The sequence below is a fragment of the Talpa europaea genome, assembly GCF_964194135.1.
Source record: "Talpa europaea genome assembly, chromosome: 15".
NCBI classification, from domain to species: domain Eukaryota; kingdom Metazoa; phylum Chordata; class Mammalia; order Eulipotyphla; family Talpidae; genus Talpa; species Talpa europaea.
This window is the reverse complement of record NC_140083.1, coordinates 78,397,433-78,419,636: the sequence shown is the minus strand read 5'-3', so window position 1 is coordinate 78,419,636 and position 22,204 is coordinate 78,397,433. Positions and strand designations below refer to the sequence as shown.

Here is a 22,204-nt window from a genome sequence, read left to right as displayed (position 1 = left end):
GAGGGTGGGGAAACAGGGAAAGGAACCAGAATCCTAAAACTAACCACTAACAGTGAGCAAACAGACATAGAAAAATTGGGTTTCAGGTTATGTAACTATTGCTTAATTTTCATCTTTATTCTTTTCAATCACAAATATTTAAGGTAAACTAGCATCAACCCCAAATATTTCATGAGAAACATTTGAACCTGAGAGAACTCTGGGCTCCAAAGAAAAGAGAGAATTCACTGGTGGAACTGAATTAGAAGTTTCTCTCGAAGAGGAGGACTTGTTTTTCATTCTTAAACTCACTGGCATCAACAAATGCCAGAGTCAAACAGAAAACAGAATCTCTAAGTTGGAAGATTATTAACAACCAACCAGAGTAACTTCTCCATCACAGCTAGCAAAGCTGAATTATTTGCCTAGGGTCACTAATGTAGTCTAAACATAACTGTATTTTTATCTCTCTTAACCTGCTTGAACAAGTCCAAATGTGTCACAAATCTAAAAAATGTTGAGTTATTTAGACTCCAAAATCATTATGGATAGAAATCTTATCTTTCTAATGTCTGACACGGTGCCTCGCACAATATGTTTTACTAACATTTCTTCAAATGATGTCAAAGACCAAAAATTCAAAAGAAGTAGTGCAGATGGTCTTCTGGAAACAGGAAGTAGGCAGAGATAGCAGATTCCCAGGCCTGACTGTGAGCCTCTACAGCTATTTATTACTGAGCATCAAAAAAAAAAAAAAAAAAAAAAAAAGAGACAAGAGCTGAGAGAATTCACCTAATCCTGTAAACCAGCTGACTCTGAGAAGTGCCATTTTAAGAGCCTGTATAACCTTTTCACTAAAGGTCTCTTACACAGAATGTCCCCAATCCCACATCAACTCATGCAAGTTCTATCACCAAAGGAAAAAAAGGGCAGCATTCAAAAAAGAGGTGCTGTTGCTTACCAACTGATACAAGTTCTCCCAATAGTCCTGGGTCATAAGGCGAAACAATGCCAAGAAGGCCCAGCTGAAAGTGTCAAAGCTTGTGTACCCATAGTTGGGGTTGCGCCCTGCTTTCATGCACTGGTATCCCTCTGGGCATTGCCTGAAGAGAGAAAGGAAAATCAGGGCTCTTCAACAAATTCTTCTCACTCCCCAGTTGTAAGTTATCCATGACTTTGGAGACAAATACATAGCCATCTACAGAGCTAAGCTAATAAATTGGAATTTAAACAATGGAAGAAAAGGAGAAAGAAAATCACCAGGTGAATTTTTTCAAAAAGTGAGGTCCTGGGGACAGGCCTAGGATCAGCACGACATGGGATACTTCTTAAAAAATGCTGATATCTATGTCCTAGCCATGACCCAGGGAGAAAAGCTTTGGATATGGGATCCATGAATTCGTGATTTTAGGAGCCTTGCCAGCAGATTCTTACACACGTCTAAATTTCAGACTCACTGTCCTAGACTCATATGAATGTGCAATTCAACCAAATTCAATTCAGCTACTATCTCAGATGACAAATAGCTAGAAGTTCCTCTCAATCGTTCCTTTTTTCTTAATGCTCTCTGTGACAACCTCTCTCATACCAGGGATTTCCATGGTTATAATAGCTCTTCTGCTTGTAGGCTCACCTTATAGATATTTCAACATTTTCTTCAATACAGAAATTAAATGGCGATCCTGTTGGCACTGTCATCTTAAAAATACCAATACCCAGCAGCCCAATTTATACCCTGAATCATAACACTGCAACTTGTATTTATAGAGCCTTCCATTTACAAAGGACTTTCATGATGTTATCTAACAATAATTCTCAAGGAAGTGAGAGCTTATCAAGTGACTTATCAAGTGCATTTTGTAAATTGAGGCTCAGAGAAGTTAAACGGCTTGCTGAAGTTTAGCATTCGAAGTAGCAGGGCTCAAATTATGTTGCTGTATATTCATGTTCATTGCAGCATTATTCACATTTGTTAATAAGGAAGCAACCCAAAGGCCCAGTGCCCATCAGCAGATGAATGGATACACAAAACGAGGTGTCTACATACAACAGGACAATTAGCTTTAAAACGAAGCAATTCTGTCCTACGGTGTAACATGGATAATCCGCAGGACGATATGCTAAGTGAGATAAACCAGTCACAAAAAGGCAATCACTATGACTATACCTATAAAGTACTTAGCGTGGTCAAGATCACAGAGACAAAGTAGAAGGTGGCTGCGGTTGGGTGGGTGGGGTGGGGAGCAGTTCCTGTTTAATGAGCAGAGTTTCAGTTTGGGAGGATAGAGGATGCTGCTCTGGAGACGGACGGAGGTAACTGCTGCACAATAGTGTGACTGCGCTAAACGCCACTGAGCTGGCCACTTAAAAGCTTCGAGAGTAAATTTTATGGGATGTGTATTTCACTGCAATCAAACAAATGGGGAAAATATTATGTTACTATTTCTTTTCCTCCCCGGGGATGTCAGGTCTAGAATATCTTGGGTCAACATTAGGTGCTAACCAAGACAGCGTCTTTACGTTGTATTTGATTAATCGTGTCCAGAGAATAGGAAGGAAGTCTCCAAGGAAGAGGCAACACAGCTGGTGTTAAAGATTCTATCCTCAGTCCTTTACTGCTTTGATTTTGGCTTGAGAGTACAGTAAAATGCCAATTTTGTTTAGACAAACATGACACAGAAAGAAAATCTGAGTCAGCCAATAGGTCAGATCCCATCAGGGACTACTACATGAGCACAGAGAAAAGTAAATATATTGCCAAGTTTCAATTGATACATTATTTTAAGGGAAGTGGATGAAGTCAGGTGAGCTACTTACCCAGCATCCGAACTGTTCCCACAAAGCAAAGGTTCTAGCATGCCAGGAACCGTGTAAAAATTTGCTAGAAAAGTATAAAGAGGCCGGAAATGAATAAGGCATATTTAGTGAACAAGAGATAAGGCCACACTGTTTCTAACTAGCCCCGAGGAAATAATTATTGATTTCAGTGCATAGAGATCTTTTTTGACAGCAGGGAAACCTGGGAAGAATTCTTTCCTATTGTTTCCTATGTATGTTTAAACATGAACTGTTGCCATAAAGTCCTCAATGCAGTCCTTTTCGCAGACATCTGACCACTGCCTGTACTTCAAATCTATGCGCCAGGTTCTGTAGTGGAGTCAGATGTGGTCTAGGTGAGAGTTTTCTCAGTTCTTTACACTTTTCTACAACTTTATATCCTTGCAACTTCTCTTTACCCAAGATAAATTTGAAATCCTCACTGATCATAGTCACCGTACCTTATTTTAACATAAAAGGCATGTTTCCTGTGTGTGCCCCTGAAAATCCCCTTTGCAGCATTTTTTTTTTAAATTTTTTTTTAAAGATTTATTTTTATTTATACAAGAACTGGGGTATAGGCCAGAGGCACGGGAGGGTGAGAGAATTCACCAGAGACAGAGTGGGGAGCAGAACAGGCAGACGACCAAAAACACCGCTGAGGGGAGCAGCGGGCGAGACAGGAGAGGTCTGCCGTGCCAGGTGGGTATCCCCCTGGCTGGGAATCGAACCCGCGCTGCAGAGGTGGCAGACAGCTTCACAGCGCTGCACTCAACCCGCTGTGCCACGGAGGAGGCCCTGCAGCATTTTTGTATAGCTCCCTAACTGCCTTTATTTCCTTAAGAGTGACTAACAGTGACATCGCTAACTTTCCCACATTATTTTATAGAGTAAAATGCTCTTAAGATTCAAGTGCTTTGGTTCCTGAAATTAAATGATTAAAATTCCTTAACTATATTAGGGTCGAATGGTGCCTTGGAGATCACAGGTCTCCCTAGACCAGATCAGCTACTAAGCCCTAGTGGGATTAAGAAAGCTTACCAGGTATATTCTGCAGCAATTATTTCAATATTTTGGGTAACCCAACTAGGGAAAAAAGGGCTTTGATCAAGCTTCTAAGCCTGATTTTCAAAGCAAAAGTTTAGGGATACAGGCAAAAACGTGATAAAGGGAGAAAGAGATGGGGAGAGAGCAGGGATGTTGGGGAGCTCCTGACACCACCCCACCCGCAGGAAGGGAGCAACTGCCCAGGCTGCCTCCGCACACAGCATTCCCCACTGGCCCAGGGGTGGCATCTGGCGTGTCACCTAGAGACAGGCTTTCCTTTCTCCTCTGGCAGAGAAGAGGCCACCTACTTTTATTGTTGATGTACTCGTCCCAATCAAAGCCTTTGGTGCCGTTCTCCAGGTAGCTCTCGTTGAAGTTGATGGGCCACACCACACACTTGTTGCGCAGGTTCCCCATGAACAGCTGCAGTCCGATCAAGGCGAAGACACTCAGGCAGAACACTGTCAGGATCATCACGTCTGACAGCTTCTTCACGGACTGAATGAGGGCACCCACGATGGTCTTCAGGCCTGGAGAGATAGCACCCCCCGGACTCAGAGTCACCTCGCAGCCCTCCCCGCCTCCCCCAGCTTCCCTCCGAGCTACCTGCTTGACTCCTCCCCATGGATGACCCTCCAAACATTGGCCCTGTGTCTTCGTACCAGAGTAGCAGTGAGGTACCACGAGTGTCAGGCTTCCCAGGTGGATCACCAGTTAAGTCATTGTTAAAAAGAAAAAGAAAGTTCCTTTTCCCACATGTGACACACCTTTCTTCCTGGACATGCTTTCCTGTCTCTGCTTCTCAGCTCCTTAAGTGAGTCAAACTCTTACTTGCTGCAGGGCCTTTTGATGTGCTACTCCCACGACCGGTACCTGCCCTAGCTGCCCAACTCTTAGTCACTTTCCACTCTCAAGTATCAACTCCTCCAAAAAGCCTTCCCTGACTTCACAATTCTTCTCCCTCCCCATTATTATTAATAGTCTCAAAGGGCCTCACACTTTCCTCTGGAGCGTCCATCATGCTTACAATGAATTATTTGTGCGTCTTGTTCACAGCTGAATCTATGTTGCCTAGCTCATAGCAGGCACACAAGTCACTATCAGATGAATGAGTAAATGGAAAAATCAAGGATTGATTTGGAAAGAGAACTCCTAGGAAGTTTAAAAGCCAATAATAAGTGAGAAGATACAGTAATATTTTCTCAAGAACTTTGCAAATGCCAAAGTATTGAAAAAATTATTATCAATCCAGTATTTACAGTTTGTCTTTCTAGTGAAAAAATACAACTTCTTTGCATCACACATACACCCTAATCTGTACAAGTAGCCTTTTTAGATTAAAGGGGGAAAAAAGCATAACCCATTTGAATTTGAGGTTTAAAGGCAAGCCACTGGTTCAAATTTTAACCTGCAGGTAGACTACTTAATTGCAGACAGAGCAGTAACAGGAGACGCAGAAAAATGGGGTGGTGGACACATGATGTTTGGGTTGAAACTGAGTCCACATGTGGCTCTCCTGAGCATGCCCAGACATCAGGCTTACCATAGGATAAGGCCAAAGAAGCTCTGAGCCCCCCTGGGGTGACAGCGCACCAGGACAGGTCCCAGAGACGGACACAACAGCCTTAAGGGGGAGCTCGTCCCAGTTCCAGATCTGCAGCATGAATATCAATCTGAAATTCAAGAGCAATCCTAATCCTGGCTTTGAAGTGCAAGGCTGGGTTCATAATGACTCATCTTAAGCAAACTGTACTAATCACTCTTGTGACCTGAGCAATATGTCTAACCTCTTGCAACCTCAGTTTTTATCATCTTTATAGTGGGCATAATCATAGTTGAATATAATAAGATTGTTGTGAAGACTAAGCAAAATTCATATAAAGCACTTAACACAGCTCCTCACACATACTAAATGACTCAAATGTGAACCACTTTCGTCTGAGCCTCTGTTTACTCATCTACAACAAGTTATTTACAACCCCAAACCCACTGGGTTGCTGCAAGGTTTAAATAAGATAATGAAGGTGAAACACCAAGTATAGTACTTGGCCCTTAACACCTGGTAGCTGTGACCATATCTGTTGTCCTTCCTGAGGAGGGTGGCTGGGGTGTGACACTGAGTGACCTGGCACCATGGGGGTATAATGGGTGATACAGGTGTGAGTCTTCCTTAGCTGGATCTTGCAAGAAATCATCTAGAATTTTCAGAGTTGAGCCGGAGAGAATTTTCTGAGTCCGAGAGCAGCATAATGGAAGCCTTGCCTAGCGAGGGCCTGGCACAGAGCAGGTCCTTGACAATAGATTTCTTATTGAAAGAGTAATGAAAGGAGAAAATGTCTTTCCTTTTACACAGATATCCTAAAAACCATCTATTAGGGGAAAAAAAGCCAAGAGTTTTAGACTGAAGACAGAAGTGTTCAGGGCCTACACTCTTTCACAGAGTGGGCCTTCCATGGAGAACATGGCCATTGAAGGGGTTCGGAAGAGCTTGCCCGGGTCCCAGAACATGAGGCATTTCTAACCTCATTCCTCTCTTCCTCATAGGGCTGTGCAGAAAGGGAGCAAGGCAGGGAGTTAGAAAGGAGTTTAGGTGCTGGCTTGGGCCACTTTTTATGACCTGTTCCATTTCAAAATGAATTTAAGGGGACCTCACAGTTCCATTTTCTCAAATACAGAATGTGGATGAACACAAGTATAGGGTGAGGACAGTGGAGGAGAAACTGAAGAACCTTCTCTGAAAGTCTTTAAAAATAGGGTAAAGATAACTGTTTGGAGTTACGTAGTTGAAATTTCAATCTTTTATCCCTAAGGTCTAGGGAAATTATATCAAAAATCACCCAGCTAGGTAAGAAGGCACTGGTGGTGTGAAATAGAAGGCAGCTGTAAAAAAGTAAAAACTGTTCCAGAGCTAAGGAACTTATTTCTGTAAGCTGCTGAGGAATAGAAAAGCCCTTCATCATATCTGACCAGGCTGGAGGGTGGGGGAACCTGTCTTGGTCCAAGAATTGAATTCTAGGCTCCACAAACTACATAGTTCTACTGTTTTCAAAGTCAGAATGATTAAGACAAGCAATGGCCTCCACTGAAGAATGGCTATAAAGCCTCTTTCCCTGACTTCTCTGTGAAGGGCATGTCCAGCCATCTCTTCTGAATGGTTCAGACAATCAGAATATGAACAATGGATGACTGTTCTTTTCTACAGGAATGAAAAAGTGAGCTATGAGCTGTCATGTGTATTAGCAACAGAGTATATATCACAAAATAGTCAAACCAATGTATTTGTGATGTAAATAAAAGTGTTAAGAAGCAAATAATTTTAGCATGAGTCTAACTGGATTTTTCTGGGTAGGAACCCTCTGGCTAGTTCCAAGTCCATGTAATAGAAATAGAAATTCCATGTAATAGAAATTCCAGGCCTTGAGCTCAAACTATCCCCTGTTTCAAAAGGGTGGGCTCCCAGCAGCCTTGTTTGCAGGCAGTGACCGTCTGCAGACATCTAACCTTAATCCACATCCTTTCCTCCAGGAATCTGGAACAAGACAAGAGACAACCCAGTTGTTTCTCACGTGGGGGGAATGGTAATATATGAATTTGAGAGTTAAACGGTGTCTTATCTTGTCATTATTAGGATACGTCTGACAATAGTGGCAGTCCTCATGCTAAGAAATAGAATGTGAAAATAGAGACATGGAGGGAAGAAAGATGGAGACAGTGTACTTCCTGGCATCTGGGCCTTTCAGCTGTCTGCAGTCCAGCTTTCCTGGATTCTAGAAGCTCAGAAGTATTCCCGCTCTTGGGTTTTCCGTAGCCCTCCTGTATCCTGTCCTCGGCTGCCAGAGAGGCTTAATTAATATAATACACTGACCATACATCACTTTGCCGGGAGGGGACCAGAAACCTCACAATCAGCTGGTTTAACCATCTCTTCATATACCAGATGCAACTGCTGCAGAAATATGTAAACAGGAGTCCAGACAGCCAAAAATAAAATTCTTTAGGCGTTCTGCTTTCAAGTCTGAGGCTTAAATCAACTCCATGCTAAGAGTTCTTTCAGTTTTCAAGAAGTTTAAAGTTCAAAATTCAGTTGAAAATGGTACTCAGCAGCTTATACTTCACAGGGGCTCAGAGAAACAAATCACAAATAAGCAAGAATAAACACTAATACATTAATTACAGCCATCTAAGAAGTTTACTCTCCAAGATTCTCATCCAGATCTCTAGAAGAAAATCAATGGAAGGCACAGGAATTAGGACAGTGAGGTGGCTTGACGTTTGGAGGCAGGCACACTATTACACAGCAGTATCATGTAAACCGTCTCTGGATTATATCCTGGCTTCAATCAAGACTCTTCTTCCTCCCCTCAGGGTTGCTACTGCCAATTACCCCATTTGCAGACATCAACGCCAACTTATGGAGATGACACCACCAATGCCTTTTTAAAGCTAAGCTCTACAGTCTCGCCAGCCGTGGCTGCTGCCATGTACGAGGAAATGCAGCCAAGCATAAGTGCTCCCTGCTGCAGCCAACACAGGTCCAAAGGCCAGGAAGCTGCTGGTAGGATTCCTGACCCCTACTGGGCTGTGACAAGAGACTGTCCTGCTTCTGCTGTTGACTCACAACACCACATCCCAGAACCAGCAAGATCCTGACTGAAAACCGATTATCCAAAACAGAGCAGAATGCTCCTTCAAACGACTCCTACACAACAGAGTGTGCAACAGAAGCCACGTGGGGGCAAATTGGACAGGGAGAACTCTTGGAAAAGGCTAACATTAGCTAGTGTCGGGATGGATCTGAGCAGAAGCGGTTAATGCATTTACTACATATCAACACGAGACAGCTGGATCCGACATACAGAAAGGAAGTCAGATATTTAAGGACTTTTGAGAAGCATGTGAAGCTACTGCCACACAATTCTACTCCACCCTGTATTCAAAGGCACCTCCGAACCCTTCAAGACACCCAGCCATCTCTTGAACAAATCAACTAAGTCTTCTTATGCATTAAGTCCAGAGAAATCAGCCATTGATTCTGGGCTCAAAATCTCCCACTACGGTGATGTCCAGGTTATACATTTATGTTTCCGAGTTTGTGGCTCAGATTGAGGAACCTGAATGGTTTGAAGCTCTGCGAGCTAATCCTCCTACAAAATTAACCCTGGAACAGGCCTGCACAGCAGTAACAAGCAGTTCTCAACACCCGGGGGAAAGAACAGTTCCCCAGTTCCCGACGTCTGGCTTGGTTCCAGACAAGCCCCGGGTGAAGTCATGCCAGGTCAGCTTCCCTGGGGCAGATTCTTTCCTCACAATGACAGTTCTCGAAGGTTCTTCAGACAAAGAGTAATTTGGCAGAGATTTGGGGGACTAGAGATTTATTTACTCAAGGTCAGATTCATTTCACAAAGGCTGACCAACACTAATCCAGCTCTCAAGGACGGATCAGTCGACTCCTGTGTCTGGCATTTTTGCACTGCATTAAACTCCAGTTATCTCTCCTGAGAAGCAATGTGGGAAAAGGAGAAACACAAAAGCAACTGGATTGATAACCAGAATATTTTAAAAGCAACTGCATTTGTAAACATACTTTAAAAACACTTGCTGTCTCCCTTCAGTACATGGCAGAAGTTGCCATATTCATGATGTACACATTTAAAGAAAAGGCTTTCTTTGTGCATGCTGGGATGGGAAGGAGAAGGGCCAATAGGACCATCTGACCTACTTTTCACCTGATACCACAGGTCCGCAGAAGATGGGAGAGAAATAAAATTATCACAGAAAAAAATTATCAAGAAATTACAACTCCAAAGAGAGCAAAATGATACTGAATCAAGGCTGACAAATAGAGGAGAGGAAATGCTTTTGGGGAGCCGCTTAAACGATGATGAAATGAAAGTGAACTGGCCAGTGAGGCCCTCCCAACTGGCTTCATGGTACACAGCCAGTGCTACTTGCTAAGAAAAACTTGAGACACCTGCTATCTTTGGGCACATGGTCAAAAAAAAAACATGAGAAGAAACTTCTGACAAAGTTCACTAGAAGGTAGTTTTTGTTCACAGACCCCAGATAAATACAAAGTGAAAACAAAGTTTAAAGAAATGGGAATTTCTACACAGACTACTTTGATGTCAAGTTGAATCTGGCAAATTCCAGACCAAAGAAAATTTAAACAAAGTGTCTCCTCCTGTCACTGGTCCTTCTAGCAGGGTCTGTGTGGACTCTTCTCCAAGCAGAGCCTCTGAAGCAAATGGTGCAAACCTAGGTCTTGAGGGAGGGTCAGAATAAGTCTTTTCAAAGCTACAAGAAGGTTCTCTCTCTTGTACAAGAGGGTGGAGCTAACTGATGCACTGCACTCCCTCATCTCTGGGGAGACCCAGTGCTGTGATATAATCCAAATATCTCCCACACACAAGAAGAGAGAGAGGATGGTGTCTGCCGAGGCGAGCTGGGCAAATGCTCCAGGGAAGACGGCCTCACTCTCAGACAGGGGCTGAGGCTTCGGGATCCTCGCTCAACCCTGCAGGCCCCAGGTTGGTTCCTGGGTTGCTCTCAATTTTTTTTTCCGGCGGCTTCAGCAAAAACCTATAGTCAAACTGGGAGCAGGGAAGGCAAAGAGAGCAATTCCACTGACGTAATCCCTGAGAAACTTTGTATGTAAAACGGTGCCTCGTACTAAGTGGGAACGATGGCCCAGCTCCACTATAAAGGAGTCAAAATGACTTAGATTCCAACCAAGAGCTGGCCCAGGTCTGCAGACTCAGACACTGGTGCCCCACGCTGGCAGGAGAACTGGTTAGCAGCAGGTAGGAATAGGACCCACACTACCAGAAGTAGAATGGGGAGCAAAAGGATTTGGGATTAAAAATCACATTTAAATTGGGCTCTTCCGCTGCAGCAGGCACTGAAGAGCAGCCACTGCACGGGTCTGTGCTCCCCCCAGGGCTGTGGCCTCAACAAGGGCCTCGAGGTGACAAATAACATGCAAGTGGAGACAGCCGCAGCCTCAGGTGCCTCACCCAGAGCACCAGTTGGTGAGGGAAGTCACCCAGGAGGTGTTGGCCCTGCCCCCATGAGTGGTGCACCGTGGAGTCACTCAAGGTCTCTAAGTGGGCCCTCAAGTTTGTCAAGAAAGGGTGGGGGTGCACATCCATGCCAGAAGAGGGGAGCTGAGCAATGTCCTGGTTGCCAAAGGGAAGGTGGCTGCCAGCAGAGACTGAAACCCACCCCCCATATGCACACATAGAATTTATTTAGAAAAAAATAGCATTTAAATTCATGTATCAATTATACCAATCATTGATAGTGAGCTACTGTTGGCTTTATTATTCCTTAAAGTTATTCTGCATCCCAGTTTACCTACCAAAGCCAGCCCAACAGGAGATGCGTCTAGAAATAGGAATCCCGAAATCTATTTCAAAATCTGAAGCTGATGTCTTTAGGTTTAGGTTTCTTCTTTATAATAACTGTTATTAATACAATCATTTATGGAGCACTACTATGTGCTAGGCACACTGTGTGTGTGTGTGTGTGTGTGTGTGTGTGGGCGCGCGCGCACACACACACACACAATACTGGAGTATTAAGGGTAAATAATGTGACATCAATCAAGACTTATCTTGCAGCAAAGCTGTGGTCAGAAGTTAATCATAGAGCAGAGATAGAGAAAGAAGCTAAGAGCCAGACCAGAGAAAGCATCTGCTGCCCTAGTTAGTGAAGAGAACGCAGCTTTCCAATTTAATTCTGGAAGAGAAGTTTTGAGATCACAAGAACATAAAGAGACAGATGCCTTGTGGCGTACGCTGGGGGAAGTGAACAGAAAACATGGGATCATATTTAAAAGAGGCCAGAGGAGGAAACAGACCAAAGGAAAAATGAAAGGAAAATATCTGGTACTCCAGATCCCTTAAAGAATAAGACCAAGCCAGCCTGAGGGTTTAGGGCACCACCAACCAGTTGTGGGAGGCTGCCTGAGCGTGAGTTGGGTTTTCTGTCAAACAGATTTAAAATGACTAAGAATTACACATGGATAAGTCAAGGTTGTATCTTTTGCCAAGATACTAAGGTCCTGTTCATTTTCAGTAAGGTCCTAATTTACTGAACCATTTAATGGCCCAAATTTATAAATGGGGAACTGAGGGTTCCCTTCCTTGGGGTTCTTGGTAAGCCACACTTCCAAGTTCCCTCTCTCTCCAATGCTATCTGGAGAGAGGTTTCCCTCTCTCTGAATCTGATATATAGATAATGTTGGAAAGAATATCCCTGAGTCAGTCACCAGGAGAAGAGCTACGTGGTGCTAGGAATAGGGCACTACTTCCCCAAAACCACAGTGGAAATCTTACCCGAAAGCCCCTGAACACAACCGAAGTCCCTTCAGCAATGACACAGTCTTGACTTCCACCACATTATGGTCAAATATGCCTTAGTTTCACGTGACTAACTAAAATATCGTCCGTCCAGATTTCAAGATTGTTCTTTAGAAAGATAGCTAAGTATTACCCAATTGCAAGGATTTAAATTAAATTAAGGGGTCTTAACCTGGGGTCCACAGATGGGCTTCAGGGGCTGGGGAAGGCTGTGAACTTTCATCTGATTCTCAAAAGTATCCAAAACCTTCAAAAGGTTAAAAACCACTGGGTTAGCTCAACCCAAACCCAAAAGAAAAAGGCAGATATTTTCAAGAGCTTGTCAGTCAGCTACCTCTTAACCCACACACCGGTTCCTCTTTTTTGTCTTAAGTTTCTGTACTTTTTGTTTGCCCATACCCTTAGATGTATCTTCTTACCTTTGATTTTTTTTTTAACAGCACCTGAAACACTTCCACTGGTTTATGTGTGGAAATGGTCTCTGAACACATATATAGTAGATGTCTATCAGTTCTTATTCCAGTGAAACAGACAGCAACAGAATGTGATAGACAGCAATGATTAAAGTTCAGTTCACTAACTGCAAGGCTCTAAAATTGTCTATAATCTAGACTAGTTAATTGATTAGGTCTCTTATGTGATTAAATAATTCCATTAACATAGTAATAGTAAAAGAACAATTCTTTTAATAACATCCCATCAGCAAACCATGCCATAGGAAGCCTGGAAATCACAAGCAATGGAATGATGGTGAATGTTAAAATTACTGTAATTCCGCAAGGCCACAAAGCAAATGACTCGTATTCAAAGAGACAGCTCTGTGAATTTTTTTTCCGATATTGTTAAGATCCAGGTGATTCTTAAGCGCGTGCCTTTTCAAAAGCGTGGATGAAATGGGGGCTGCATGCCTGGCAAGCGCTGGCAGATGAACTGCCTAGGACCCCGGGCCATTCCAGAGACCATCTCCCAGGAGAAACATGCGGGTGCAAGGCCATAACAACTGAGCTGGAGCTGGCTCAGGAGGTGGTGAGCAAAATGAATGCAGGGCAAAGAGGAGAGGAGGCAAAGTCAGTCTTGTGTTTAAATGTTCTCACCTGGAATTACAGAGATAGTTTTCAAAGCTCGGAGAACCCTGAATGTTCTCAGCGCTGAGACATTGCCCAGGTCCACAAATTCTGTCACATATCTGTAGTAAGGGAGGTCACACACATACACAAATGACAAACACAGACACAAACACAAACACCAAAGGAAAAAAAACAAAACCACAACAAAACAAAAAGTACAATACGTCACGTCAGGGCCCTAACCCAACACCTAACACCAACCCCGGGCCATCTTACCTGGGATTACCGAAATAGTTTTCAAAGCCCTCAGTACCCTGAAAGTGCGTAGAGCTGAAACATTGCCTAGGTTTACAAACTCTGTTATATACCTGCAGAATCAAACCAAAGTTAACTTGTAATGGTACCACTGGGCTAGGAGAATGGGGGCAAGAAAGGGTCATATACAAGCTATGATTTCATATTTTCCTTGAAAAAGAAAAGTTTCAAAATATAAACATTGAAGGAGCACATTTTTCTTTTTTTTTCAATTGGGCAAGGAGAATTCAAAAGTAAGTATGAAAGAGCTGATCCAACCAGGAGGTTTCTGGGGCTTACTTGCTTCATCTGCATAGTGAATTGCTAATCTCGGTCAGAAGGACTATCTTCTGCCTGTTTATGTGTTTCAGTAAAAAGGAAGGCCAGGAGGCATCAAAGGTTTATGTCCCCAAGTTTTGTGGACAATTTCTTAGAAAAAGGAGACAAATTTCTGTAGCAGTAGCCCTAAAAACAAAATTGCACTAAAATAACTCCCTAGTTGACAATTGCAAAAATGCCTAAATGTCTGGATTGTGACTCATCCAGGAGTTGTGTCTTTGCAGTCACGCCTGCAGATCAGGTTTTAGCCAAGACACACAATGGGGGCTCGGAACAACACGGACCAGTGACCAGAGCCAGAGAGTAACGAGCTGTGCTGTCACAGCTCTGTGCCCAGCAAGGGCACTCGGTGTTAAATGAACATCAGGGCGTGCTCATAATGCTGGAAAGCTAGAGGTTGCTTAGTATAACAGAAAATCAAACTTCCAGTTTCCAGTAGTCAATGTCTATCATTCATTCACATTTTACAGCTGAAACACATCTTTCTATCTGATGCTCAGTTCCATACATATACAGACGAGTGAGCATTCTCTCTCTCTCTCTCTCTCTCTCTCTCTCTCTCTCTCGTTTTTGCTCTTTCACACACACACACACATACAATTTTACTCCCACCAAACCACAGAGCACTTCTCCAATCTGGAAATAAAAATTATTAAGCCTGCTATAACTCTTCTATTATCAGCTAAGTTTCCCAAAGAGACACATTATTAAAACGGCAGGAATTCCCAGCAGCAACCAGCACGCCAATGTGCAGTGACTTTGGTTTCTAGCAAGTTCAAAGTTCTGTCAATAATTCTTCAGGAGGAAGAAAATGGGAGGCTGTATGGGAGATCACTTTCTACTTTCTCTCCCAGCTGTAAAGTCTCTCCCTACCTTCTCCCATGTAAAAACGCTGCCTAATGCTCAAGAAACTCTCAAGCAAGAATCTTGGGCACAAACCCTCACTCCCTCATGTGATTGGCCATTCATTCCTCATTCAATTGTGCCCACAAACTCATCCTTACGAATACTGTCATGCAAACACACGCGGGAGCATGCCCACACGCACTCGACCCAGGACACCGACAGAGCAAGTGGGGAACTTACGCCATCATGATGACGCTGAAGTCTAACCAGTTCCACGGATCCCGTAAAAAGGTAAAGCCATCTATGCAGAAGCCTCTTGCAATGATTTTCACTAGTGATTCAAAGGTATAAATCCCTGTGAACGTGTACCTGTAAGAAAGGGATAGCTTGCAGTAACTTCTGGACAGAAAGTTTAAATCTTTAAAGATAACACTCATCTTAAGTACGGCTTCAGCTAACAGACCAACAGCAAGGGCACAGACAATGCAGCAGAAAGGAAGTGAGGAAAAGGGGGCGCTTTCAATGAAACTTACTGAAATGCACAAACCAAGAGCTTTGGAAAGTTGTGTTGGGTCCTGAAAGTGACTGCAAAGAAGGACCTCTACACACCCTGTGATTGTTTTGAGTCAGGTGAGGAGAGTCAGAGCTATTTCAACTTTGGACATGTCCAAAAAGAAAGGGAAACCAAAAATTAGAGAAGGCAGCATCTGAAGGCCTGAGGAACCAGAGGCAGGCAGTCCAAGGTACTGGGGTATGGGGGAGAGCGGGGTGAAGGCAGTCATATCCAGAATACGTCCCCTTTCTAGAGCTGACTTCTAAGGGTATCCCCTAAATTCTACATGCATCCTCACCCTTGTCTGTCAAATAAGTGTGGGCAGTAAGGTAAACAGTGGCAGAGCAAGATGCAGTGGCCTAGAAATCTTAAAAGCAAGCAAGCAGATAAGAAAACGAGCTACTTACTCCACATTCTTGGACCACTCAGGAGGGTTACTAAAAGTCATGAATACACAGTTGGTCAAGATAGTGCACATGATGATCATGCTAAATACTGTAGAGAAGAGTCAAGGGCAAATACACAAAATCTGGCCTGTTGCTGGCCCAGAAAGCAAACACATTTCACACTGGGCATCATGCATCCTAAATCAATAACCCGGGAAGAGGCAAAACACAGAGGAAGAACAGGCCAGGTGATGATGAAACTGTGGTCAAGCCCATCAGCACAGGATGCCACCCCTGCCCATGGTGAGTGGAGAACTGGGGCTGCACAGGGCAGGAGGGTGACTCACTTTTAAAAGGGCAGTGACTATTCCACTCCTTGGTTGTAAAACACTTGCCCCTCTTACAACCTCCACCTCAAGTATGAAATAAGCCTCTCAATGCCTTTGCACAAAGGATCTAGTCTGCTAGGCTCCAAGATTATGAAGTGGGAAAGTAAATCCAATCTGAGTTATTTGGTACTCAGTATTCCTAATGATCATGCGTGACGAGAGATCTGGAAATAGTCATGCAATGAATGGTTGACTTTTCCCCTCCTCCCGGAAGGGCTATGCTGCACTCGTCTGGTCGTGGCATGTCTGGTGAGGGATCCAAAGACATCTGCAGCCCCTCGCTCCTCCAGGAATTAGAAAACGGGCAATTCTACCCGATCATTCTGAAAGGACGGGAGTGTTTATGGACAGCAAACCATTATGGTCCCACCCAGGGTCTCTCAGTCCCTTCTATTCTTCCTACTGAGAAAGACTAAACCGCTTAAGACCAGTATGAGCTACTCAAGCTCCAGCTGTCATTTTAACAAGCGTGGAAGGCATATCTCATTTGTTGTTAACTCACTCTTGCTAATCACGTTTGCCATATTCATTCTAATGATTATTTTAAAAAGAAAAAGTACTTCACGCAGTTCATTTTTTCTTAGCTATAGCTACATTTTCTTCAGGGAATAACATGTCTGGCAAGATGAGAAAAACTAACATTCTATCTTCTGACCCAAAGAAAGGGAAGGTGCCCATTGCAAATTACTCATTTCCGTATAAACCTTCCTGTTTCAGAACCACGTTACTTGTAAACAACTGATTTCAGAAGCAGACTGCCAAAATCTTAAGAGTGGCAATAAAATGTGGCAAAATCTTAGCAAGCCAATTTAACAATCTAGTGGTTTCCTCATTCTACATGGACTAAGGACAGGGACTAAGGACTGTCAATACTCAGCAAAAAAAAAAAGCTTAAATTCATTTGCAAAGTTGCTAAACCTATCACATTTTTTTTTAATCTGTCATATGCTCTCCATCTTAATAAGATGTAAAATATGAATAAGTTGCATTTTCTGTTTAAGGGGAGTAAAAGTACTAGAGAAGACTCATATCAACCCGCAGTCTACATCTAAATCTCTATACCCAGGAGGTCGCTGAATCTGAAAAATTATCTGAAGAAAAAAAATATTCAAGTTAGACCTCTAAAGCAATCACGTATTTGTAACTCAAGAAGCAGCTTTCAAAACATTCCAATATAGGAATTAAGTACATTGAAAAATGGGGTAATCTGCCTTAGAATGAAATTACTAAAGTCTAAGAACTTTAAAATTAAGTGAATTAAGTAAAAGGTAACCATCTTAATTTCCCCCACTTTCTAGATACCAACAAAACTCCAGATTTCCATGACATCATCTTGAGAAAAGAATTTGCTGGAGCTCACCTCAGGATCTGGCAAACTTTGCCTCTTAGCCCTCTGACTGCTGGAGCAGCCAACAACACTGCTGGCAAAATAATGAATACACAATGTCAAAATTCAGAAACCTGCACAAGCACACACAGGTGCTGCACTCACTGCACATTTGCAAAAAAAGGATATGAATGTATCAAAATTTTAATAGCTATTCTTCTTATCAGGTTAAAAGGACTTAAAATGTACAAGGCAGGCGTGGCACTAAATCTGAAGAGAGTTTTCCCTCTGTTTAATACTACAAAGGTCTGTGGGAAAAAGAAAAAGAGAAATGATTAAAACATGGAAATTATTCAGCACGTGAAACAACTTAGTTTTCTAGGCAAGAAATAAACTCAAATATACTATAATTTCTAAGGCAAGGAGTCTTAAGGCAGTATCTTTCTCTTTCCCTAACGTTACTTCCCCTGCCCAGTTATATTATAAGCAATTGCACTATTTTCAGCAGCTTTACAGAATAAACTTACCTCTTTCAGAAGAAAGTCATTTGAACTATTACCTAAGCTATGCCAGCTCTAAATGAAGCAAAGACCATGAATTTAGGGTTAACATTCAACACTGTTTACTGAACTGCCTGGTGGGTGCCAGGAAGTCTTTTAGGTGCTTGGGGAAGATCAGGGGAAAGAGAGACAGTAAACTGACATTGAATAAGTAAATCATATAGAATATAACTGCTATAAAAAAAGAAACTCGGTCAGAGAAAGGAAGGTCCAGGGGTTGGGCAGGGTGATGGTGAGTGGCAGGTGACAGCGTAAGGAAGGGGTCACGCAGGGAGCCTACTGAGCATCTGATTTGAAGTGAGAAGAGTTTTTCATTTTACCAAAATCCACCGACCAAAGTCTACCCTTGCTGGCTTTTAAGAGCCTGGATTATCAGTCTTGCCAACAATAATCCAACCGTATTTCCCAGCATGACTCTCCCTGTGTTGCCAAAGGAGTTCATGTTAGAGTAACTCATAACTTAGCCTCTGCTCACACAGCTCATCCTACCTAGAATGCCTTTGCTTGTCTCATGAATTGAGTTCAATTAAAAGAATTTCGGGGCCTCCCTGGTGGCGCAAGGGGTTAAGACTCAACCTATGAAGTTATCCGCAGCCACTGCAGCACGAGTCCAATGCCCGGCCAGGAAGCAACCCACATGGCGCAGCAGACCTCTCCTGACTGACCTGCTGCTCCCCTCAGCAGTGTATTTCAGTTGATCTGCCTGTTCTGCTCCCCAATCTGTCTCTGGTGAATCCTCTCACCCCCCACACCTCTGGCCTGTACCCCAGTTCTTGTATGCATAAATAAATCTTTAAAAAATAATAAATAAATAAAAATAATTTTGAAGATCTATTTTGTGTCAAGCATTGTGTTTAGCTCTAAGAACACAAAATTGAATAAAACTGTACTTTTAGGGAAGACATATATGAACTAGCATTACAATGCAGGGTAAACAGAAGGCTCAATGACACAAATATGTGTAATATATATAGGGAGCAAGTGGAAGAGGTTTTTCTCACTCTTTGGATGGACAATGAAAGAGAAAAGTGGGCTGGAAGTATTCCCAAAGAAAGGTAACTAATACTTGGAGGGGATTTAAAGAATAAGAGATTAAGAGAGACATATTGAGCAGGTGAAAAGGAAAGGGACAGCAAGGAAAGGAAATGTACAAAGGCACAGAAGCATATTAACAAAGGGTTGTTTTCAAGGAACTGACAAGGAATTCAGAGTTGATGGAGGATAAAACACAGAGGGGAAGCAGCAGACTGTGAAGCTGGAGAGATGACCCATTAGGCTGTCGGGAAACAAGGCCAGTGGCGGTCCTTAGCCCCATTATCTCACTACTTGGATAACAGAGTGAATGGTCAAAGTTTAAAAGTTTAAAGCAGGACATGCTCACAATTTAAAAAAGGGGGGGGGAGGAACAAAAATAAAAGTTCCATCTCATTATCCAAAGATAATCTTTGCTGCTTGGATATCTTTTCTTGTGGTATTTTTTCAGAACTTTTCTGTATAAATACAAGCAGAAAGATAGAGTCTCTCTTAGCTTCTATCAAGTAAGATCATACTATAAATACCTTTTGCACCTTGCATGAAAAAATGAATCCCTGCAAAGAAAAGTCCAGGACCAGATGGTTTCACATGAATTCTACCAAATGTTTAAAGAGGTATTAATACCAGTTCTTTACAATTTCTTCCAAAAAAATAAAAGAGAAGGGCACAATTTCCAACTCATTTGGTAAGGCCAATACTACCTTGCATCACAAGAAAAGAAAATGATCTCTGATGAATTTAGATACAAAAAAACTTCAACAAATGCCAGGAGCATATAAAAAGGAGCACATACCATAAACCAATGAGATTTATCCCAGAAATGCAAAGATGGGTTAACATGAAAATCAATGCAATTAACCACATATTAATAAACTAAAGGACAAAAATCATTATGATCATTTCAATAGAAGCAGAAAAAGCATTTGACAAAATCCAACACATTTCATAATAAACACTCAACAAACTAGAAAAAAGGGAACTTTCTTAACCTGACAAAGAGCATCTATGAAAAATTTACAACCAACATCACACTTAATAGAAGAAGACTGGAAGTTTTCTCAACATTTCTATTCAACATTATATTAGAAGTGTAGACAAGGCAATTAAGCAAGTAAAACTATTTTATTTGCAAATGAAATAATCTTACACATAGACAGCCACAAAGGATGTATACATAGAAGTATCACAGCTTGAAAACAAGTTCAGCAAAGTTTCAAGATCCAAGGCCAGTATACAAAAATCAGTTGCATTTCTATATACTACCTAAAGATGGAATTAAGAAAACAATTCTGTACAATAGAATCCAAAAGAATAAAATATTTAGGAATAAATTTGTCAAAAGTACATGCCTTGTCTATTTGCACACTTGAAAACTACAAAACAACATTAGAAGAAATTAAAGACTTAAATAAGTGGAAAGATATCTGTGCTCACAGACTGGGAGACTCACTGCTGTTGAGATGACAATACTCCCCAACTTGGGTTACAGATTTGATGTAATCTCTGCCAAAATATTAACTGCCTTTTGTGGCAGAAATTCAAAAGTTGCCCCCAAAATTCATATAGAAATGCAAGGGAACCAGAGTAGCCAAAACAATCTTGAAAAGTAAGAACAGAGTTGAGGATTCACACTTTCCCATTTCAAAGCTTAATTCAAAGCTATAATAACCAATATAGGGTTTTAACATAAGAAGAGCCATAGAGATCAGTAGCATAGAACTGGGAATTCAGAAACAAACCCACACATCTACAATCAATTGATTTTTGACACAGGTGCAAAGACAATTCAAAAGGGAAAGAACAGTCTCAACAAATGGTGCAGCTACACTGGATAACCACACGCAAAAGAATGAATCAGGTCCTCATATCATGCCCGCTGCAAAAATTAACTCCAAAAGAATGAAAGACTAAATGTAAGAGTTAAAAATGTATGACTCTTAGAAGAAAAACATAGGTACAGTTCTTCACATCTTTGGATTAGGCAACGGTGTCATAGATGTAACACCTCAGGCATAAGCAACCAAAGAAAAAAATAAATAGAACTTTATCCAAATTCAAAACTTTTGCACAACAAATGACACTATAAGAGAGTGAAGATAACCCAGAGATTAAGAAAATGTGTTTGCAGATCATGTCTCTAGACTAGAGAAAGAATTCTTAAAACTCAACAGCAAAAAGATAAATAATCCAATTTAGAGCAGATCTACAAGCAGCCAGCAACCACACAGAAAGATGTTCAACATCATTAGTCATTAGGGAAGTGCAAATAAAACCACAATGAGATACCACTTCACACCCACTAAGATGGTTAAAATTAAAAGGGAAAAAAAGAACTCAGAAAATAATGTTGGCAAGGATGTGGAGAAATGGACCTGTCTACCTTACTGGTGGGAATGTAAAATGGTTCAGCCACTTTGGAAAAGTTTGGCAGTTCCTCAAAAGTTGAACAGCATTATCACATGACACAGCAACTCTACTCCTAGGTATGAGAATTGAAAACACATGCTCTCACAAAAACTTATACAAGAATGTTCATAAAAGCATTGGTCAAAATACTCCTCAAATAGAAACAACCCAAATGTCCATCAGCTAATGAACAGATAAACAAAATGTGGCACATATATCCATGAAATGGGATATTACTTGGTCCTCAAAAGAAATTCTGATATATGCTACAACATGGATGAATCTTGAAGACACCGTGCTGAGGGAATTAAGCCAGACACAAAAGCACAAATATTATATGAGTTCACAATATTAAGAACGTAGACTAGGCAAATTCAGAGAGACAGAACATGCAATTGAGTTTAACCAGAGATTGGGGTAGGGAGAATGGAGAGCTATTATTTAATGGGAGCAGAGTTTCCATTTGAGATGATGAAAAAGTTCTGCAAATGGATAGTGATGCTTACACCACATGGTGGAGGTCTTAACTATCACTAAAATGTGCACTTGATAGGGCTCAAATGGTGAATCACATGCCATGTGTATTTTACCACGCTAAAAACTTATGTTTACTTCAAGTAGTAAACACAAGTTACTACTTGAGGAGTGCCCAGTAAGGCATTGTTGATAAATTTTTAGAAACTAACTTTATTCTAAATAATGAAACCCATTCCGAATGTTAGGATGATCTGGGGCCTTTTTGAAAAAACAGGCATCTGGGCCCGGGGGTAAAAAGAGAAAGCCATGTAAAAAGACACAC

The 22,204-nt window shown here is 41.9% G+C and overlaps 1 protein-coding gene across 4 annotated transcripts in view; it reads right to left on the bottom strand.

Moving 5' to 3' along the window:
- Positions 1-22,204, bottom strand: part of SCN8A (sodium voltage-gated channel alpha subunit 8) — a gene marked incomplete at both ends in the record, with an annotated part of 105,817 nt that overhangs the window by 67,049 nt on the left and 16,564 nt on the right. For all 4 annotated transcript variants that reach the window (XM_084256346.1, XM_084256347.1, XM_084256348.1 and 1 more), the window contains 7 exons: positions 941-1,082; positions 2,797-2,860; positions 4,152-4,373; positions 13,298-13,389; positions 14,990-15,118; positions 15,710-15,797; positions 17,592-17,712. In XM_084256346.1, the coding sequence (XP_084112472.1) occupies positions 941-1,082; positions 2,797-2,860; positions 4,152-4,373; positions 13,298-13,389; positions 14,990-15,118; positions 15,710-15,797; positions 17,592-17,712 (858 nt within the window). The remainder of the gene's footprint in view (positions 1-940; positions 1,083-2,796; positions 2,861-4,151; positions 4,374-13,297; positions 13,390-14,989; positions 15,119-15,709; positions 15,798-17,591; positions 17,713-22,204) is intronic.